General features: G+C 39.2%; 1 protein-coding gene across 1 annotated transcript in view; it reads left to right on the top strand.

Annotated features, from left to right (window-relative positions):
* The first annotated feature begins 380 nt into the window (after window positions 1-380).
* CCDC57 (coiled-coil domain containing 57) overlaps window positions 381-23,285 on the top strand; it is a 28,136-nt gene continuing 5,231 nt past the window's right edge. Inside the window, 11 exon segments of the mRNA XM_085077236.1 lie at window positions 381-1,558; window positions 4,310-4,414; window positions 7,401-7,455; window positions 7,458-7,565; window positions 9,386-9,388; window positions 12,610-12,796; window positions 13,488-13,588; window positions 14,845-15,073; window positions 15,736-15,872; window positions 18,408-18,527; window positions 18,895-19,126. Of these exon segments, the coding sequence (XP_084933362.1) occupies window positions 1,215-1,558; window positions 4,310-4,414; window positions 7,401-7,455; window positions 7,458-7,565; window positions 9,386-9,388; window positions 12,610-12,796; window positions 13,488-13,588; window positions 14,845-15,073; window positions 15,736-15,872; window positions 18,408-18,527; window positions 18,895-19,126 (1,621 nt within the window). The 5' untranslated portion in view covers window positions 381-1,214.

Raw genomic sequence — 23,285 nt, forward strand, 5'->3', positions numbered from 1 at the left:
TGAAAGGGCGGGCAGGGGTAAGGAAAGGTTGCAAAAGATAATGCGGCTGATAAGTTAGGCAATGCCTAATATAAAGATGTAAAGAATGTCAGCAGTCAGAATGGTATATGGATTTAGACATTTGCCTGTAATGTGTTGATTCTGATGAGTGCTCTGAGGGGCCCACTGCAGAATATAAATTATGCTGGGACTTGCACTACAATTTTTGTGTGCTCAGATGTAGAAAATAATTTGAAGCCAGTTTTTGCCATTGTATTTTAAACCAGAGGTGATTCATATAAATAAATTGACTAAAGCTCTTTAATAATTGTAGTATTCTGAAAATATAATTATCTAAATGGAACTTGCTTTATTTCAAAAGTCAAATAGTTAGTTCTGAATGTAATTTTCATTAATAGTTACTGGTGAAATGTAAGCCCTTCTTTCTTTAGCTGGTATGGGGCTAGGATGCACAATTTTTTTCTGATGGCACAAGGAAAGTAAGAACTACTGAAAATACTCTATCTTCTCTAAATTAGTGTACTTCAGATATAATTTGGGTGCAACATACAAGTTTCTGGAACACAAAAGCTTTATATAATCTAGAAACACAGAAAAGTGACAGAACATTACAGGAAGTTTGCCTCATGACTTCCAGACAAGCAACTCATCTGGAGTGACTAAGGGAAAATCATGCTTTAGGCCTGCTTCATGTGTTACATCTTCCTCTGTCTCACGTAGACAGTATAATGCAGTTTAGCTGATGGATACATTTTTTAGTAATTAAGTGCCTTGGTAGCAGAGTGTATTTATCTATGCTGTATGACCTCGTGTTGCAGTTGGCCTGAGTTTGTTTTGCAAGCTTTTTATAGTTTTTTGCATGATGCAGTGGGAGTTCAGAGGGGATAGGAAGTTTGTTCGCATCCCTGACAGCTGTACTTGAAAGGGGCCAGAAGTCTCCTTCCTGATCTGCATTATGGAGAAATTGTTTAACACTAAACAGTTGGATAAACAAAAGGTATGGGAAGACAAGTGAACAAGGAAGTGAGATCTGAGAGTATGGGACAAGTACTGGCTGTGTTTTGGGAGAAGGGGATGTTACTAAACGGGACCGAGGCTACAAAGGAGCGTTCCCGTGCTCATGCGCTGGAGAGAAGGGGCTGCTTTGTGATAGTGAGGATGGAACGGGGATAATGTGAGGAGGAGAGAATACGCTGCCGGATGCCTGGAAGCGAATGCAATGCGAGGAACCGAGAAACGCCGGCTGGTTGAGCAGGAGAGCAGAGGGGCACTGGCGCAGTCTCCCTGAGCGAGGGCCGGAGGGAAGGCGGCTCGCAGTCGAGAGCGGTAGGAGCGGCACAGGCCCTCCGGTGGCTAACCGCGTCCGGACGCCGCGGGCTCCATGGAGACGGGCCCGCCTCTCGGCACGGCCCTGCCCGCCGCGGCTCGATAGAGAGGCGCAGCCTACAGCGGTGAGCGGCGGGACGTGCAGGTTCGTGCCGTCAGGAGGCGAGTCGCGGCTGGACTTCTCCATCAGAAGGCAATGCGGTCGCATAGCAAGCATCCCATTGTGCCGCAGGTTGTCCTTCGGCGCTCCCGACGCGTCGCCTGAGCATCTCGCGCCCTTTTCTCTCTCCGGGGACCCACTGTCTTTCTGCACCCTTCCTGCTAGGTGCCCTCTCTTGTGCTTTCCCTGGGTTCAAAGCATTACCTTGTGCTTCTCTCTGCTACCTTCATCTAACGGATTTGACCTCGACAGTCTGAGTCTGCCTGCCATCTGCTCTTCTGCCTCAGAACATCTGACCCTCTGGGCCTTCCATGGGATCCTTCCTTTTGGGATCTGCTTCCTGCCTGCCGGCTGTTCGGTTGGCAGTGTTTTCTTTTGCCGACACTCGATTGTCTTTTTCTCCCTCTGTGTACTTATTTTTAGTTAATCTTTTTCATTGTGGTAGCCATCTGATGCATTTGGAACAACTGTATCCGAAAGTGGGATACAGAAAGAGCAGGTCTTTCTTAGTGTTGCAAGTTATAGTTCATGAATATCCATGACAGTGACTTTAAAAAAAAAAACATCTGCTTCTCATTACCTAAATGAAAAACATATTACTTATACTATTACTCTTACACTACTTGTGCATGGTAGCATGATTTGAACATTGCCAAAAAGAATCAGAACATGAAGACAAAACTTTTTTTCAATTGACTTAGGGATAAATGTGAAATTTAGGCCAGCAGAATTGAAAGACCATCAGATCATTGTATCCTTTAGTGAGGCTTGTTCCTCGGTATACCTGGGAAGAGCAAGCTAAAATTTTTTTATACTTCTCACATCCAATGATCAGAGACTCATTTTTTGATCCTAGAGAACTAGAGTTGTCTAGTTTGTTTGTGAAGAAAAATGTTATTTAAATTGTGACATCCTTTAGCATAGAGATATTGCATAGCATTTGCTGGTCTGAAAATGTCGCTTTCATTTAAAGAGATTAAAGAGCCACTATTTGAAAGGCATGCTTGTCTGATTTGTTCTCTGCATCCTGTGCTTATTCAGAAAGGATTAGCTGTAACCAGTGACACAGAATAATACTGTACAGTGAGAGAAGCTGTATTGACTCCAGAGATTTCCCCAAATCTCTGGAGAGAGCTGAGCAGAAATTACCTTTTTTTTTTAAGCACCCGTACTGCTTAAAAACAATGTGGGTTTTTTTCTTCTACAGAATTTATAATTAGATATGAGGCAAATAAGGAGAATAAGCAATAGGAAGAGATGGATGTAAAGAAAGTAAAGAGTTTTGCCAGTAAAAGCACAGGTTCTCTGTTGTTTATTTTGTTTTTAAACTAGGAGCAGACAAATGGGACACAGCAGTTAATATTGTTAACGAAAAAGAAGGCTGAACTGTGACTTGCCTCATCATAGATGTCTTGAAGAAAAGAGAAAATATGTGTGTGGTTTGCAGGGTGGCGGGAGTACACACTTATTTCTTTTTGTCTGCACATCATTCTTGTTTAATATAACTACTGTCTTCAGGAATAACAGTATCTTTGGGATTATTCTCTGTTTAAAATAGTAATTGCTATAAAGGGCTGTAAACTGTTCTGGGTCAAACTACACTTATAATGTAGAGATAGCTGGGTAAGTTTTAAATAACTTATTTTAGTTATTGTGGGTGATCTAGGCAAGCCTCTGGAATTCATCAAAGGTTACTAATCGATTGATGTTAATGCGATGTATATGCAAATTCATTTAAAGCCAGTTCAGGAATTTTGCATGGAGCATATCCTTTGGGAATGGAAGGAGGAGTTCAAGTCTCGTAAATCCAGCCATTGCCTCTTTGCCGGGCTGCACTGGGTACTGATCACAGTACAGCAATTATTCTTCTGATCTGCCTTGTCCTTAAGAGTTTTTGGATGAACAAGGGAGGTGTAAAAGTGCATGTCTAGACTACACTGAGACAGCATTTCTGATGGACTTTATTTGTATGCGTAAGTGCTATAGGATTCAGTTTAATTCAGGTGAAGTGTAAATTTAAAAGCAAAATCTAGCAGAACACAAAAGTGAATATGCATTTAGCTGTTTATGACTCTCCAGTTCTAGCTCACAGTTTTGTCTCTGTAGGTATTATATGGTCAATCTTATCTAATCAAATGCAACAACCATTCAGCTACTTTCAAAACTTGTAATATGGAGTTGAAAATAAATAGGAGGTTGCAGAACAGCACAATAGCAATCTAGGTTGGTTTGGTTGTGTGACAGGCTGCAGCAAACCTGTTAAATCTTGCAGGGATTAATACGGAGCTTTATAGGTTCAGCATATCATTAAAGAACTTTCTGGTCTTGGAAGCAGTATCAGGTCCTCAAATTTGTTTGAAATCCTGATACTACAGGAATTCTTCCACTGGATCTCAGAGAAACTTCCTTCTTGATAGCAATTAAAAATACTGGGGGAGGAGGGCAAAAGATACAGAGCTCCTTCTATTTCTTAAATGTATCTAAAAGATCAGATTTCTGCTGGTCAGCCCTTGTTTTGCAATTTCTTCTTATGTAACAAATTTTTGAGTGGAAGAGGAACTCAGTTATACTTAAGTGGAGGTCTTGCACTGCTTTTCAGCAGATCCTCTATATTCTGTAGGCAACTAACTTTTGAAGCATTGTTTTGAGAAATAACATATACTGTTATAATTGGTTTCCACCAGCTTATGAGAAAAAGATGATACGGTGACTGTTTCTTTAGGAAATTATAGCATCTTGTCTTAACAGTTATGTGGTATTGTTCAAAAAATGTTACGTGTGGATCCCTCATGCTTTTTAATGTACATTTCTTTTTGTTTATAGTTTTAGGAATAGTCACGTAGATCATCCGCATGAGGACTATGTGAATGATCTACTTCACATGGAGCAAAAGATTCAAGAACTGGAGGACCTTGATGTCAGAAACTGGTATAAGAATGTTGGACAAGCAATATTTTGCGGCTGCAGTGCCATCTAGCAATCCTTTTTTCAATTTTTTTTTTTTTTAAATTAGCATGTTCTGGCTTAACATTGCTATAGTTGTATAAGCTTTTCTTTTTTTTGCTATTGTTTTGCTCCTCTAAAAATTGATTACATTTGTAATTACAGTTTAGAAAATTATGCCCAGCTTGTGTAGTAGCTGTTGCTTTGCTTGTTTGATAGCTGCCCCTTGTAAAGACCTGCTGAGAATATGGTTAGTAATGGGAGATTGTGTAAGATTATTTTATGTAGTAAGCACACTGCTAAATTCCTTAACCTTGAAACTACTGGAAAGGTCAGCATCTAGAAAGCAGAGGTAGCCTTAGGCGAAATGGGTAAATGTGCATTGTTTATCATACTCCTAATTACAAGGCCTTTTTTTCCTCACTTCTGCTTCTTATATCCCTATCATTTCACCATAAAAGGATCATCTTATTAACAGTGAAATTTGATCTTCAACTGTGATACCCTAAGGAGGCATTATACCACCTCTTTCTATAGCAGAAATTTTCAAGAACAACAAAACTTTCCTTCTTCTGTATAAAAATGTATTTGATGTTGGAATTACTTCTACGAATTTACATATGAATGTGTTTAGTCATTAGAACTATAACCATTCATATTTGGCCCATCGACGAAACCAATATATAATATAAATGGAAGTGGTATTGTTAGGCAGCTGCATATTCTACCCAACACCTGCCAATCCAAGTCTCACTGACCTCTGTACAGTAGTCCTGCTAAACTAGCCAATCTTAGTCCAGAACTCTCTTTCCCATGGACTTCCCAAAGATGGCTTATGAACCTACCCAAAGAGGTATGAGAACTTCTCACCTGAACAATACTTGATAACTGGCTTGGCTTGGAAGTTACGGTGCATTGTGTGGTTGAACAGTAACGATAAAGCTGACCAGCTGCTGTCCACAAGCACAAGGCTACATCATCTATTGCACATGTTCCTCTTACCACACTGGAAAAGAAAAAAGTTATCTCCATTGTTTATAGCATACAACTAAAGAAGCATATCTTCCGTGCTTGCAGCTGGGTCTCCTGCAGTTATTCCCCCTAATCTAAGACAATTTTGCATCAATTAGACAAAATCCCTTGTGATCTCATTCTCTTGTTTTCAGTTGTGATTTATCAATTTAATTCATCAAAGTAGTTTCTCTCAAACACTTTTTTTAATACATCACCAGTTTAGCCACTGGATGGCAGCTCACTGCAACTATTTATAGACCAGATGATAGGTTTCATTCAGCACACTGATTATTATTAGAATCAAGAAAGATTGAGAAATTATTAAACTACTCATACAGTGTTTGAAAGGTCTGAGACAATTCAGTGTTTCCATCAGTATCACTGTACCAATGTTACCTATCCGTTACTCCCTTCGCAGGAAATGCTTGCTGATTTTGATGTGGAAATTAAAGAGAGAATGTGAGTTGCACAGACAGTTGAAAAGGGTCACTTAGTTCTGTCCCATGAAGTCAATGTAACATCTTTTAATCTGTTACCCTTTACTCACAGAATGAATGAGTGTGTTATAATCTCAAGACATTCCTGTGTGAAAAGATGACTGTCATTTTGCTGTTTTCTTCCACCTATATGTTGAACTGTTTCCAGGAAAGGGGTGTTTGTGGTATGCATTCATAGCAACTGGATTTCTTCCTATGCAACCAAGAACTGTACATAGGTATTTGAAAGACCACTGACATCCTTCCAAGGCCTAGTAATGAGCAATTCATGCTTCAGAAATCTCTATTCTCTGTATGTGCAGTCTTCAATAATCATCATCCAGCATTATTTGGATTGTTCTCTGATGTCCCTGCCCACGTTTCAGTGGTGTTGTAACAGATACCTTAATAATTTGACAAACCAAGTTATATAGGTAGAGGGGAAAAAGAACCCCTCACATTAAACCAATTGATATCACCGTAAAAAGCAGACAAGCTTTCAGGAAGAGGGCTTGTATGCCTATAAGTTTGCCATCTTTTTCCAGCTATGTTGGGTTTTGTGCAATAAAATAAATTATTTCTGCCTACACACTTTACATTTAGGATAGCAAAAGGTTACCTGGCCATTAGTGATATCCATGGATTCCTGCATCTTGAATGTTGCACAATTGTACTTTAGTGTCTAGTTTGGTTTACTTCTCTTGGTTGTTCTTTAAAGGACACCGTTGTAGCAATGGATCTAAAACCACTTTGTCCTATTGCAGTCTTGACTATAAAGATTGTGTGACCAACTGCTATTCACTCAGTAGGAACAAAAGAGTGGCAATTGTATGTATACTTACTAAATGTAACTTTGGGCACATTGCTTACTCTGTGATGTGCGGTTTAAACTCTGATGGCTCTTCCAAAGAAACCTTTAATCTTTGCAATTTTCTGACGAGTTCTTGATTAGATATCTCTACTACTGTTTCAATTTCTATTACTTGCATGTCCTATCTCTTCTCTTTCTACGCCATGTTTTCAAGGTATGTAAATGCAACAGCCTTTTAGCCTAGAAATTTTACCCTGACAATGCAGCAATTTTAATTCCTAGCTCTGTTGTATCTCATTTCTGATATTAGCAAAATGGAAACGGGCTCCGGATGGAAGTACTGAGAGCAGTATGGATGTTGAAGGGCAGTTTATGCTGCTTGAGCTGAAGTGACCTCCAAAGCTGATTCTAAATACCCATACAGATGGACTCTCTGAGACTACTGAGCTCTAAACAATTAAAATGCTTTTGTTCAGTAAAATACTTAGAGTAGAATAGAATAAAATAAAATAGATAATTTGTAAAGTAAAACAAGGAAAGAAGATGAGAACAATAAACAAAACTGAATTAAACAAAACAAAACCAGATCCAAACAAACAACAACAATATCCATGAAATATCTTTAGTATTTATTCTGCTGAAATCAACAGCTTTGCTCTGTGTATCATAGGTATAAACAACAACTGTCTCTGGCAGCTGAGCAAGAATGGATTCTGAAACAGAATTTTACAAAATGCAAACAGAACTGAACTGGCAGCAGCTCTGTGAGAATGCTGAATGTAATGGGTATCAGAAATCGGATAATCTAACGCACGGCCTGTCTTCATCAAAAGAGGTGAGATTTTCAAATTAACATTGTTTAAGTATCATCAGTTGCATACAGAGCTATGGAGTCTTTCCACCATGGTGTTTCTCAGGGAAGTATGTCTTTAGCCTTCTCTCAAAAATCTGCAAAAAAGCAATTCTGTATTGTGCACAGTAGTTCATCACATCAGAGACCAGATTCATTTTCATGAACAATCTCTAATAGCGGCCTTTTCTCCCTTTCCGTGTAATCAAGTTGGCTTAAGAGATGCTCTTCCTTTGCCATTGTAGCAAAAGAAGAAACATCTCTCCTAGAGCAGCCCCAGGCCAGAAAGAATTTCACATCACAGTACCACTTGAATTCTATCAAGGGAACAATATTAGTCCTGAAAAGCTTTTGGGTATTTTTGTATGAAAAAAAACCCTATTTTGTGTAGTGTACAAATGTCTTCTGAAAAACTAAATATATGTTTATTGTTTAGAGACTATTACACAATGGTCTAACAGTTCTCAATGCCCAGTTGCCCTGTGAACTAACAGGTATAAACAAAACATTTGTTTGTAATGTTTAGAATGCTGGCATTTGCTCTAGTGTTTTATTTCGTTTTACATTGTCTTTCCCAAGTGATTCATAAGCATCAATAACTCTAGCATGTAAACACACGTGAGAGATAAATCAGCATTTTCCATTTCACATAAAGAAGATAAGACAATGAAGCTAAATTATTTGTCTGTGAAGGCAGTATTTTGACAGGGGCGAAAGGGATACGCTGAAGTCCCTGTGCTATGATTTAAAACACCTTTGATTTCCTTCTTTTTCTTTTTTACTTCCTTTTTCCTTTCCCTTTTCCTTCCCCTTTCCCTTCCTTACCTTTCCTTTTCTTTTCTCCATCCCTTTGTCCTTTAGCTACTGACATCCTCTGCTTTTCCTCCCTTCCATCCCTCCTAAGTTGAAGGTGACCCACAGAAAACAGACTACAGCTTGCATGAAGACTTTTCTTTCTGTTTTGACTGTTGAAAGAGAACAGACAATACAAGCATCGTTTAATCACAGTATTTCACCTGAAGAGAAGAAACAGGTTAGACAACACTTAATGTAGACATGGATTAATTAATTCTAAGATAAACAACTTTGTGGGCCTTGTTTCCACTGGACTTACTTTCAGCAGTTCATTTGTTTCATATGTTTCATTCAAAGTGCAGGCATATCTAGCCTGGAATACATATAGATGAGGTGCCACAGGTTTAATTATGGCTCTCGTTCATTACTCACTGGCAAAAGGAGCAAGCTGGATATAGACAGCTGCTCCAAAACGTGACAACATACTGTACCATTCCACATCAAATGGGAGAAATTAATTTCTGGAATGTTCCTGAGGCTTTGTGTCAGTTGCAGTTCAGAGTACATTTTAAAGTTGTGAAGTTAACATTTTAAGGCAACATTTCAAAATATTAATATGCTAGCTGTTTAAAATAATGTTTTGTAGTCTAGTATCATTAACTAGTTTTCCTTTCATTGCTACCTATTTAAATACATATATTTATAAAAGCCATTCAAAATTGCAAACCCAATGCTGTTTTGAAGTCATGCTGAAGGATAACGCATTAGGAGTAGAAAAATGTCTTTTGTAAAAGAGTGAAAGAGTGTGCTGCAGTGCACTCTACTGGGCAGCTACAGATGCTCAACAGTAACCAGTTCAGAGCACGTTACCAGAGCTTGCTAAGAAAAAGCAGAGCTAAGCAAGCCTAGTAGTTCCTGAATGCAGAAAGTGTTATATTCAGAAAGATACTTCCTGAAGACAAGTTTTATTACAGATAAAAGTAGACTGCTAGCAAAAACTTACCATCGAGCAAGTTGTTTTTCCAATATAATTTCAAACTGTACTGATTTGCTAATTGATCATTGAGATACCAAGAGAATCAGGGCTGGGCAGAGATTCTTCATCAGTTGTTTGCATTCATTGTTCTCTTCAACTGTGGTTGACAAGACTTTATTTTCATGGTCACTTTTTTCCTTCTGTTGTAAAAAACTCTGGCTTTTGCACTTTTGGCATGTAGGATAAGCAGTAACTGTCTGAGCAAAACCTTTTTGGTAGTTTTCCCTTTTATGGGAAGGGCCAGTTTTTAAAAAACTAAATAACAAAATTAAAAAGTCTGTTGTTCCAGACTAGAACTTTTTCTGTACAAAATGAAGTGTAAACAAAAAAAAAAGAAAAGTGATAAAGATATTTGTGTCAATGAGTCCTCTTAAAGAAAGAATAGTATGCTGCCTAGCCTCTGGTTCAGATGACTGATGCATGAAAGATCAAAGTTTAATATACCCCAGTACAGTATCTTCAGTATACAGGTTCTTCCTTCAAATTGGTCTGAGACTGGAGGAGTGTTCTAGAAATGTTGCAGTAGTCATTCTTGGCGTTTCAAAATCTTGCATTTAACTGATATTTAAGTATGGCTTAGGTCATGTTTGTCTGACTAGAGCATGCTAATAGTACCATACAAGTGCACAGAAAAGATTGCTTCAAGTAATTCTGCTTTTTAGGGTTTTCTCTCTAGTCCCCTTTACACTTACAAAAATATGGAATAGTTGCATTTCTGGTCCAAACTGTGATTGTTCGTCTGTATGTTACAGGTGGAGGTGAAGTCCTGGGCCCCAAAATTCACATCTGGGTTTTGTATTGCTACCCTCTGGCACCTTTGACTGACTCTCCTTAACAGCCTCGGAGAGACTGTTAAAGCAGAAAATTATTATTCTCATCTTCTGCACAGTCTGTACTGTTAGGGCAGAAAGAAACACATGAGGAGGAAACTGTAGGGCAGCTGTTGTCATTATGACAGAGAAATTTAATTTGAAGGCCATTAGCATTTCAAAGTGTCTGGCATTAGACACTTTCAGATCATACTCGCAGAACACACTTATGACTGGGGAAATAACGGGGCTGAAGGAAGTGTGGAATGATAGAGAAGATGGAAATGGAGTAGTGTTTGAGACTGTGCAAGGCATAAAGATTGAGACTGAAGTATTCTGAAGTGTTTTTAGTGCCTCATGGATTGCCGCGCCCTCTGAAGAGGCCGAATTGCTGCTTTGCAACATTTAAGGTTAGGGTTAAATATATGGAAACTTTTTAGCAACATTTAGATACAAATACTCAAACGACATTTCATGGTCTTTACCTCGTGAAAAGCATCTGATTTGAACGACTTGCAAATTAGGATTTGTTTAGTGTCTGTCGGAGTGTATGTTCTTCTACTGCATGGTTTTCTAATATTCCTCTACCAAATAGTATCTGCATTTCTTAAATGGATAATGACAAATGATATTTCCGTCGGTGAAAGAAGATTTTACGAGGGTAGAATCAAAGTCCTACATTCTCTGCTTGGATGAAACCACAGGGACAATACACCACCACAGGTCAAAGGAAACTTATTTAAAAATCTTTGCAGACACACTTTGAATGAAGAAACAGTAAAAGTAAATAGTATCAGGACCCTAATATCCTGGTCTTTATATCCCATTGGTCCTACTAGATATTTTTTCCTGAGGATTGTACTGGAATTTCAAGTGACCAGGAAATGCGTTTTCTAGATATTGTCCATTGTCCAAGTTATCTGGCTGTAGTCCATACACTCCTTCCCCTTTTTTGGTTTAGCAAAGGATATCCAGCTTCTTTATGTTTGTTGGGGGTCAGGTTTTTTGTTTGGGTTTGGTTTTGCTTTCTTATTCCCCAGGGAATTTTCTTCCCATTTGTAGTCGGGGAGATGGTGAATGGACAGCGATCAAGAAACAAAAGACGTGGCCTTGGCATACAGTAGGAATGGTTCTGGGGGAGGGGGAAGCGGAGTTGTTTTGGCAGTTTCTTAGCTGGGGGTGAGCAGTCTTTGCCCGGTTGGGAGCAGAGACGGTCGTGTGGCTTTCCTTCGCCTTGGACCTCTCCCGCGCAGCGGTTTTTCAACACTGACGTGGAGTTCTGCCGGCCGCCGGCTTGTAAGCACGGTGCTTGCAAGAGAGAAAGGAAGTCCTGGCTGCTGCATTGACTGCGACTTCGCCGGCTGCCCGCGCCGAGAGATCAGCACAGTCCACGGGGGTGCCTGCGGAAATGATTCCCTCCGCCCCCCTCCCGGAACCACCGGATGGAGGTCCGTCTCAACCCGGAGCAGTGCGCCCGCCGGACCTCTTCTTTGTACGGTAGTACCACGTCGCGATAAAGCCGTGCCTCCTTTCCCAGCGTGTATCGGCTGCCGTTAGCGGTACCGAAGACCGATCACCGATCGCGTGGGTCCCTGGGGGAGTCAACCCTTCTTCCCTCTCCCTCATGTGAACCGCCATCACCGCCAGGGAGGTCCCGATCTTGCATCGGAGCTCCCCCTGAAACCGCGGGGGAGTCACCGCAGACCCTCGGCCTCTACACAAGCCAACAGCGCCTCCGCCGGTTGTCGTTGTAACTACACCAAAGGGGAAATCACCTAAAAGGCTGTTACTGGGTTTTCTTGTTGCTGTTGTTGTTTTGTCTTAATATATATGTAGTCTAGTAAAGAACTGTTATTCCTTTTTCCATATCTTTGCCTTATGGACACCCCATGATTTCAAAGTCATAAGAATTTGGAGGGAGGGGGTGATCTTTCCATTCCAGGGAGATTCCTGTGCTCCTTGGCAAATACCTGTCTTTTAAACCAGGACAATGCTATTATCAACAGATGATCTCCAAAGATACTTTTAAGAATTTGACAGGTCAGAAAGGGGATTGCTGTGGAGTCCATAAATTCCTTAAGGAGATGGGTTACCTGCACATGGAAGAGACAGATATGTCACGCCTGCAGAACGACAGTTATAAAACAGAGCCATCTCTGTTGCTTTGGTCCTCCCCATCTGTGCCTCCTCCAATGATGTTCTCAGCACAGCACTTTTTTCCCTGGCAAGTGCCCAATAAACAAGTACATTTCTTCTCCTTCTATGGTTCTGTCCTCCCACATATGTTCATACGTGGAAAGTATTAGCATCTGTGTGTGTGGTGGTATGGAGAGAATATGTGTTGCTTATTAATGGAATGCTCTTTTTATCTTGTGTTTTTATTTTCCAGATATTTCAGTATGATGATAAAAGTTCTCTGCGCAAAGATATTCCTGCCTTGGAAATAAAAAAGCTGCAGGAACAGAATGCCAGCCTTCGGGCTGCTATTGCACAAATGAGGAAAGAAATGGAGAATCTGGATGAGCAGATGTTGTCCTCTCTTCCTCTAACAGAAAATAGACAGCTTGCAGAGCAAGGTGACAACTCTTGATAAAGAACTTTAAATTCAGTTAAGGAAGTGTAGCAACCACAGTCACAGCCTATGAGGGCTACCCAATCCATGAGCGTGTAAAAATCTTTATTGTGGGGTTCTCAAGATTGCACAATACACAAGACCACAATAGACTGATATTCTATATTAGAAATTACTACAAAACAATTATTAGTAAAAACAAATACATACACACACAGAGACTATAAGTCACTACAAAATTACCACTAGAAAAGCAAGCATGTACATATTTTGCAAGATTAAAGCAAATATCTGTATATTACAGGTTATGACAGAATTCCTGACAGTGAAGCCAGTATGTGGAATCACAGAATGGTTTTAGATTGGATATTAGGAAAAATTTCTTTTTGGAAAGGCTTATTCAAGTATTTGCACATTTGCCCTGGGAAACGGTTGAGTCACCATCCCTGGAGGTATTTAAAAGACATGTTCGTGTGGGCATTTGAAAACATGGTGTAGTGGTGGACTTCGCAGTATTAGATTAATGGTTTCACTTGATGATTTTAAAGGTCTTTTCCAACCTAAATAATTCAATGGTTCTATAATTCTGTAACTAGATATTTATATTCATGAGACAGTGTTCTTAAGCAGCTCTTGCTATGAAAGCCTAAACTCTCTATAAATACATATACATTCATATTATACTCCTCTTTTAGGTCCACTGAGCACACACAAAGTTTCAACTGGAACCACTTTAAGCAACATCAAAGTCAGCTCAACTAAGTTGGATTGTATAGTAAACCCAGACACAGAAAAGGTATGATGAGGTTTAAACTATCTAAAAATTTCTGTATGTGTGTGTGTGCATGCGTGTAATTAAATACATAGTGTATTAGTTTTGTTTTAATAAATACTATAAACTGAAGGAATATGTGCTTATGTGGTTGGTTAGATGAGAGGCAGCAAAGATTTTTTCATCCAAGCTTACACTTATTCTTTCTAGGCAATAAATTTTGACTAGTCATGCCCTGACACAAGTCACTTCTGATCTTGCAAGCCAGTCTTGGAGGGGCTTTTTCCCACTTGCAAATGGTTATGCTACTGTGTATAGTCTCTTCAGGTTTTCTATTCTAGATCCATCTTTTAGCCTTTTTTTTTAAAATACCAAGTGCAACTTGGTATGACCAGGAGAAAGTACCAAGGTTCAGTGCTGTTTTGGAGTGCTCACCACCCACAAAGGAAAAACCCACTGGCTGTGGGAGCATATTTTGCTCAGTTCAAGGCTTTACAAACATCATTCCCACTGTATTATTTTAAAGGATAAGAACAATATCGTTAAAATGACAGTGGCATCTCTTGGAAAAAAATAATAATGGAATTGAAAACTGGGACAAATACCTAATACTGTGTAAGAAGTAAGTCACTATATGCTCTCCTCTTCCTGTCTCCCAGCAATTTCATGGTGTAAACAGAATCTGAAGTAGGCTTGTTTAAAAACCGATTCAAAAAATCAGGGTTTTCTAATTGTCAAATCATCTGTAAGATCTGCCAATATCTGTTTCCTGCTTCAGTCTTACTGTTAAGACTCACCAGTAACCATCTAATTTCAAGAAAATTGAAATAATAGCTAAGTAATATATAAGTATGAGAGGTCCTGATTGAAAAGCTAAGAGCTTTAAAAACTGAAACAATATCAGTGTTTAAATAAAACTTAGGAGCCTTGAGAACCTTGTGTGAAAACATGCACAATCCACCTTGCACAGATCATGTTTAATCTTAGTTTTATCTCTTTGCTGAATACAGACCGGAATTGTTTGTTCATGCTGTCAAATAATATTTAGAAAATTACTGTGTGCCGGTATAGACAGTGCAAACTTATTTTTTCTCTTTTTGGCTACTTCCAGAACTAGGTGAAAGCTGAATTTTATACTGACCATTCTTTTTTTGTTGCAGAAAATGTTTAACAAACTATTGTCCAAAGTGCATTCTGATTTTCTTTGCATTTCTGAAGTGAGGATAGAGGATAGATTCACTTTCAAAATATTCATTATAAGCACTGTCTGTTTTATTCAGGGGCCAGAACCCAAAGTTCTTGAAGAAAGCATGGCAGATTTTAGACAACAGTTACCTGACGTGGGTACCGGTGCTGGTCATCAGTATAGTGTCAAACACACTCTACGAGGAATGCAAAATAAGTTCAAGGAAGCAGCAAGAAAAATCTCAATCCTGAGCCAAGAAAAGCACCAATTGATTGAAATGGGAAACAGACTCAGAGCAGAACTTGGAATGGTATTAAAGGAAGGTAAATTTATTTTAAAGGAAAGTGGCAGCTTATGTATTTAGAATAAAATAGGGGAATCGGTTCATTCTTTGAGCTGGAGAGAGCTAGGCTTTAGTATAAAAACAAGGTGCTGGACCTGACTGATCCTTGATCTGCACAGCTTGGGTGCGACTGTGGTACTAAACCTTGCAAATAAGATTATCCTGTGATAGGAGATGCTAAGATATAACAATGAGAGTCTGTATGTAGTGACTTTCGTTGATGAACTTCTTAGATTAAGGACTCCCTGGTGCCTAGATGTCAGTGTGGGATCTGGAACTGGAACTAAGACTTTGTTTATGAGCAGAAAAGAGGTACTGTATCTCTTGAAATAAAAACTAACACTTTAGGAAAGTGGCAGAGAAAGCAGAATAAGCTCACTGTAGAGTAACTTGAATTAAGAGTATATATAATGTAAAGAGATTTCACTGTGGATATTTAGGTTCCATGCATACTTTTTCTGGTAATGAAGCAAAGCTAAAAACCACGAGGCCCATTTCTGCATAGCATTGAAACTATCTGAAATGAGAATGTCTGTGTTCTGTGGTTCATTTATATCTGCTGTGAACACTTGCTGGAAATGTAATACTGATGACAAAATAGCAACAAAGAATGCCTTCCTCGGTGTATTCTCTCCTTTATAGGATTTTGGCATCCTGTTAGCTCTAAACCATGCACAGTTTATATTGCCTCTGGTAGTCTTCTTCCAAGAGAACTTGTTGAAAGAACACAATGTCAGCTACCAGTTCTAAAGCGTCTACAGCACAAACTCTCAACACAGGTAATTCTGTGCTCTCTGTAATCTAGTGATAATGAGCCATTAAGCCAGTTCTAATTCCATGAATATAACTTACCTTAAAATTCTACACTGAAATTACTCTTACTGAGTTTAGCTCAAATCTACCTTTGGAAGATTTCATACAATCATCGCATATTCAGAGCTGGAAGGAACCCATGAGGATCTTTTAATCCCAATGTCACACAGAACAACCTAGAAGTTAAGCCTTTTATGTTAAGGACATTGTCCCAAACCTTTTTTGAACACAGACAGGCTTGGGGCCATGACCACTCCCTGGGGAGATTGTTCCACTGTTTGACCACCCTCTCAGGGAAGAATTGTCTGAATTTCCCCTGATGCATCTTTAGGCCATTCTCCCACATCCTATCACCGGACACCAAAAATAAGAGATCAGCACCTCCTACCCTGCTCCCCCATCATGGAAGGAAGTCATAGAGAGCAATAAGGTCATCTGTCACCCTCTTTTTTTTTTGAGCTGAACAAGCCAAGTGTCCTCAGCCACTCATCATAAATCTAGCCATCTAGTCTTTTCACCATCTTTGTTTCCCTCCTTTGGACTCGTTCTAGTATTTCTATATTCTTATATTGTGGAGCCCAAAAATGCACTCAGTACTCGAGGTAAGGTCACCGGTGCTGAGCATAGCAGGACAGTCACTCCTTTTGGATGGTTAGCAATGCTGTGCTTAACACACTGAGGACACAGTTGACACTTCTGGCCACCAGGATACACTGTTGACTCACACTGAGCTTCTGAACAATCAAAACCACCAGATCCCTTTCTTCAGGGTGCACTTCAGCCTCTTGTCCCTCAGTGTATACAGACATCCATGATTATAGTCCTGGGTACAGAATCCAGCTTTTTTGCACTCATTAATTTCATGTAGCTGGTGGTTGCCAAGCATTCCAGTCTATCAAGATCTCTCTGTAAGGTCTCTCTACCCTCAAGGGAATTGACAAGTCCTCCTAATTTAGTATCATCAGCAAACTTAGTGTACACTCAACTCATGTGTCCAGGTCATTGATGGAAGACTGAAGGGAACTGACCCCAAAACTGAGCCCTGGGAAACATCTTTAGTGACTGGCCACAAGCTAGATGTTTCCCCATAAGGCTTAAAGGGTTTGGGACTTCATAAGTAATATTTTTAAACATTTTCTTCAACCAAGGTATTTCAGAAACACATGAGTTTATACAGTACAAATGCAATCCTAAATTACAAATTTCATAAAGCTTAGTTTTAAGCAAGCAAGAAAGGCCATTTGAAGGATTTGGACCTATGTTCTAACATAAACTTTAAAATTATTAATCAGTGAGGATATTTCCAAATACTCAGACTGGTGGGATTTTAAAGCACCCATGTCCAAATTACTGAAATAGCACCTTTTCCATATATGATATCAGGATTTATAGTTAACCTGTCTTATATATTTCGTAATTAAAATACAACCTTTAATAGCAAAATTGCACCTATTATCAGAGACATTAATGAATAAATTCTGGCTTCCCTTGTAGTTAGTGGCAGACCTCCCAGTACCTTCAGTGGCCAGGATTTCGCTATGTACTTTACTTAATTGATCAGCAGATTTGTTCCTGTGAGGATTGAGTCAGAGCAGTTGATTGTCATTGTAGTTTTGAGGGCAGTAAACAGTGTTCTTTCAGAAAGGGTGAGGTTGTTGCTCGGAGGTATAAAACTCCAGTAGAATTATTAACCAAGTTTAGTTGGGGAAACGCTTCCTCTGGGAACTGCTCTGGGCAAGTTTTTCTGGTGTTTGGTCACCCTTACTATAAAGAAGGTTGGCACTTGGTTGTGGTTTTTTCCCCTTACACTTAGGCAAGGTGTCCCGTACTTACCTTTCTTCCCATTGTCTCTCAGTCTTCCACTGAGAAGAATCCAACTCAGTCTACTTTACCTCCTTCCACCATCCTCATCAGATGCTTATACATGTTGAAAAGATCACTCTTGATCTATGTCTTTTGGAGGCCAGCAAGACCGGCTGCATCAACTTTTTCTTCTGTCAGATCTTCCAATTCACTGATCATCTTTGTGGATGTTTGCTGGTTTGTTGTTTGTGGCTGCTGCATTTTGTCCATGTTTTTCTCATGCTAGGGAGCCCAAAAGTAGACACAGTCTTCCAAATGTGGTTGCACCAGTGCTCGGTAGAGGGAAATAATCACCTCCCTTGACCTGCTGGCAAGTACTTTTCTTGGTGCAGTTGAGGATGCTGTTAGCTAAATGCATTCATGAAAATACAAAAGTGAAGAAGGACCCTGACAATATAAGCTTGAATAACAAGCAAGGTGATAGTAACAGCACCGGGAAATGTAGATTTTGAACAGATTTGATACTAGGTTTATTAGAAGGGTAGTTTGTCCTTGTTGATCTAAAGGGAACAAAACTTTGTTTAATATAACTGATAATTGATCATTTTAAATCTAGCAGTATAACAGCAAACTGAGCTGTAAAGGTATTAGTTTTAGGGATCATGAGTTACTTGTGTTAATGTAATATTTCATATTAGGAGCTGCAGCATGCAAAGCAACAGCATCCTTTGAGGTTCTCTTCTATTATTGCCTGCCCTAGCTTAAAGGAAGGAGCTTCAAGCAGCCGTGGGGAAGAAACAGAATTACCATACGCTGAGGTACAGTGCGGTTTCATGATCAATATAACTCACCTTCATTTGGATTTTTCAATTGGAATTGCTCTACAGCCATCTCCTGGAAGACTTAAAAACCTATGTCTTTTTTAAATTATGCATTGTTCCTGTACAAAATAGTATTCCTTAACACTAAATAAGCTAGGGTTTCTCAATCACTGCCATAATGTTGCAATTAATCTTCTTGTACAACCTTTCAAAATTAAAAATAATAATTTCCTTTTGTCTTGCTTCTTGCTGAAATCTTCTATCTTTCCAAGTCCAAGATGCCACTATGAAATTTAACCATTTTTCTGTTGTCTTTGATATGAAAAGTATGTATGTCTGTAAGATTGTCTTTGAATTGGAACAGGTTCAGCTAGATTTCTCTCTTGAAAATCGCGGGCCAGATACATCCTCAGCAACAAAGGCAGATGCATTCTCAAAGATTGTTCAAAGTCAGCCGCTCAGACAGAGTCATAGTCAAGTCCAACAGGTCCAGCTTTCTTCCTCTAGAGTGCATAATTTGTGCCAAGGCGTTTGTCAAATTTTAGATATGGGATCAAGCCTTTCTATACTCAGTCCTCAAAAAAACACCAACCAAGGTAAGCCTGCTGTGTAAAGTAGTCACAGTATTTGACTCTTCTAGAAGAGTGGAAGTACAGTAGTGGATTCTGTCCCCACTCACTAATTCTTTACATACTGCTGCTGTTGTTAAAATTGTACCATCAGAATCTGAATAGGTTACTTGAAGGAAATTTCAGTGTTGCCAGCAGAAGTAAGAATTAAGAGGAATGTCTACATAGCTCTCTGGTTTTAATGCCATCATTGCAAACACTTCTTCACTTCTATTAAGTACTCCTGGAGAATGCAAATTCTGGTTTGACATAGTCTAAAACTTAACTGGGGCAGATATGAAAGTGTCTGTTTGAGAACTGTACACTTCATCTGTTGCCAAGTGACTGTTAGATCAACTTGTAATTTGCAAATCCTTGCTTAATTGTTATTTTTTTGGCTGGTTAAAGCCAAAGGTGACATCACAGGCATAATGTGGTATATGCTGCGGGCATTCCCTAGAATTTTATAGTCCAGTGCAACAAGTTGGAAGCAGAAAAAACAGAAGCAGGCACAAATTTTTATATGTGAGACAGCATCCAGACCTTATATGTGAGACAGTGTCAGGGTTAGGATGACAAAAGAAATAAAAAACCTAGGTGATAGACTGAAAATGAATTAGTGTTCTACAAAAATCACCACATGTTCTTGGAAATTTTAGTAAGAGCGCCATTTGTAAGATACTTGCAGTAAAGCATAGGCTCTTTACAGGCAAATTGTTAAGGAACTTTTTAATGGTTGCTATTATGTTGAGCAGTCTATTGCAGATTAATATGACATATCTCAGACTGTTGGTCTGTTCATGAAGTAATCCTTCATTGTTAAAACTCTGGGAAACTGTTCTAACACCTGCTGTACATAGGACAAAAAATAATGGACTTACATTATAATATTAGAAAAATTTTATGGATAGCTAATAGTGGAGTATGTTCCCTAGAGGGACTATAGACTTTTCTTTATAAAAGGTCTTTATAAATAGACAGACAAACATTTCTCCAGAATGTTCCAGTAAAGATGGCTTTGGGTTTTGTTTTTGGTTTTTGTTTGTTTTTTTTAATAAAAGATGTAGCTTTCAATAAGTTATTTCTCACAATGCTGTAGGGCTTATGTGAGTTGCTTGGGCTGTTTGCCTTGATATTATTATTTTTACCATTGTCATTATCCCTGAGATCTGCCAGCATCTGTATAGCAATGCGTCAGCCATTTAGCCTTTTCAAATGAGCTGTATTACCATTACGTAGATACTCATATGCTATTAACCACACACAGACTGCAGGAACAAAAATGCAACCACTGTCTCAAGGGAAGTTTTTTGTTCCCCTCTATTTGGTACTTGTGAGGCCACATCTGGAGACTGTGTCTAGCTTTGGACCCTCTCAGGCAAAAGACTGACAAACGGTAGTCCAGTGGAGAGCCACTAAATTGCTGGGGCGCAGGAACACATTACACAAGAACAGGTTTAGAGAGCTGGGTTGTTCAGAGTAGAAAAGAGTTGGTGAGTGGTCTGATCGCTGCATTTTAACTACCCAGTGAAGGATTTTGGAGACAACAGAACCAGACTCTTAGAGGTGCACAGTGAAAAGTGGCAGTGGACACAAGTTGTGTTGAGATACATTCTGAGCAGGGAGTGATAAGCACTGTGACATTTCACCCAGAGGTCCTTTCCGGCCTATGTTACATCTATTTTTAAACCAGTGTATGGAGGCAATGAACCATCTTTAGCAGCTCACAAGAAAAAATAATACTTAAAAGGGCTTTCGAAATGAAGACCGGATTATAAGCGTATTTATTCACAACAGCAGTGCATTGCAGGGACAAAGTAATGTGCATTGGCAGACCTGTAGGACTGGAATGGACATAGTGCTGACACTCATGATTCATGTGCTTTTTTTGTGAGGCTGGGACTGAAATAGGAAGAGTATTTCAGGTCAGGCCTATATTGACAGGATAAGCAAAATAATGTCTTTGAAACATTACTGATAGTGCCACGTAGTTTCGTGCTGTTGTGTGTGTGATGCAACAGCTCTGGCAGCCTTACAAGGACATCAGTTTCTTAATGTCTAGAAATTTCCAGCCACTGTTGCAAAACTTATTGTAGATTTTTGGGGATCTAGAAAATAGCAAAAGGGACAGGTGACACTGCCCACATGAAACAAGAGGAACATCAATAAGGGATGATACTTTCCTGAGAACAAGTTTTATTTGATATCTGCATCCACCTTTATATGAGGAGCACCAGAATGGAACTTCTTACCAAAACATGCAGGCGCTGAAACAAACACGCATGCTCACATGGCGAGAATGTGATTTTTACACACACTTTTTTGCTGCTTAGCTTTCTCCTTCAGGAAAAGATGTCCTTAATTCTACTGGACTGAATCCTGCATTTCAGAAAAAAAAATTATGAAATCAAAATCTTTCCTTTTTGGAACAACATCACCTTAGAAGCATTATATACAAAATTCTCAAGTTCTGCTTCTGATTTTTTACAGAGGCTTGCATTATTTTTCATGCCTGAGCTACGATTAATTCAATCTTTCCTGTTTAAAACCGCTCACTTTACTGTGATACATTCTCAAATACATGGTTACAATGGATAGACCTCTCATTGACACAGAGTTACTCTGAAGTGGGCTTTCGTGCAGAAGTGAAGCACATGGAGACTTGAGAGCCGAGTGACAAAAAATTATTTGCAACAAAGCAAGCAACTTAGTTTGCTTATTCAAACCTTTTTTTTTCCCCCCCAAGTTCAATTCTATCCAAATTGATAACACCAGTAGATGTGTTTTGTGGGAATTTCTGGTGGAACAGAGCATTGTAGCATGAAAATTATTTTCCTGAACCTGTGGAAAAGTTTCATTTTTTTCATGTACAAAACAGGCTGCTGGAACTGAAAATGGCTGTCATGTCAAGTAAGCTCTGCAATTTGCTGTATTTCCAACGTATTACACAATACAATGACTCAATGTGTTTTAAAGTGTTAATGACTACATCTTAATTACTGAAGTGGACTGTTATATACTTTATTCATTTCACCATCAAATTCAGAACTTGTGTAAGCTTCCAAGCAAGTCAAAAGGCTATGAGATATTTTAATTTTCTCTCTCCTTACTCTACCTGCTAATTTTCAGTTTGTACTGTAGAAATTAGATGGATTTAATAGCTTGTATGTTAATTCTGCAGATATATGGAGAGAAGGTGTTTAGAAGGGACATACGTCCCTTCAGGTATTTCTATTGTTCTGTATTATTGGAAGAATAAGAGCATCCTAGAGATAGGCAGGTACAAGCCATGATGATATTAAAAGGCTACACAGGATATATAGGCTGTTCAAGTAGGAAATACACTTCTGTATTTCTTTCCTTTTTAAATGCTCCATCCCAGAGACTGAGAGCAGGTGGGAGATTTTGGTTGGTGATCCACATCGCATGCACCTTGAATGCTGATGACAAGCCACACCCAAAAGGATGGTTATTTATCAGAAGAGTTTTATGCTTTCTTCTGAAAATCATGGCATACATGTACAGCCAGGTCATTAGCTTTTGTACATGCTGCAAGTTTTCTTCATTCATCTGTGGGCTATAGGGCCTTTTTTTAATTTTAATGTTAGGCAGGAGGAGGGGAAACTTTGTAAAACACTTAGAAAATGGACATTTATTTTCTTCCATTTAGCTTAATAAAGTTCACGGTGGGGGGGGAAGCAAGCATCACCTATTAATATTCAGCTGTAATACTGCATTTATCATGAAGCCAATACTGTGAAGGGTGCTGTGTGGTACTGTGTGAAAAGCTCTGTATCAGCTCTGATCAGCTATCCTGGGGTCAGCAGAGACTGGTATTAGTGCAGGGGGAATAAGGGTGTAAGGCAAATGGTGTCCCCAATAGTCATTTGACTTACACATCTTTAGTGTAGATTAAACTTTTTTTTGACGTTCCACTATAGATTTTTGAGAAACTCCACCTCCACAGATACTCAGGACTGTGTCCCGGCTTTAATAATTCGGGTTTACGTTGTAGCCTAACAAAGAACAGGAATGAGCTGCTTTGAGGGAAAATAACTTTTTTTATTTACTGCTTGAGCTTAGAGAGGGGAGTTTCTCATACTGTAATTCTCATTGTTACTTGCAAAGCTCTGTCGAGAGCTTTGCA

This window comes from Lichenostomus cassidix, chromosome 18 (genome assembly GCF_008360975.1).
Source record: "Lichenostomus cassidix isolate B80296 chromosome 18, HeHo_3.0, whole genome shotgun sequence".
NCBI lineage: Eukaryota > Metazoa > Chordata > Aves > Passeriformes > Meliphagidae > Lichenostomus > Lichenostomus cassidix.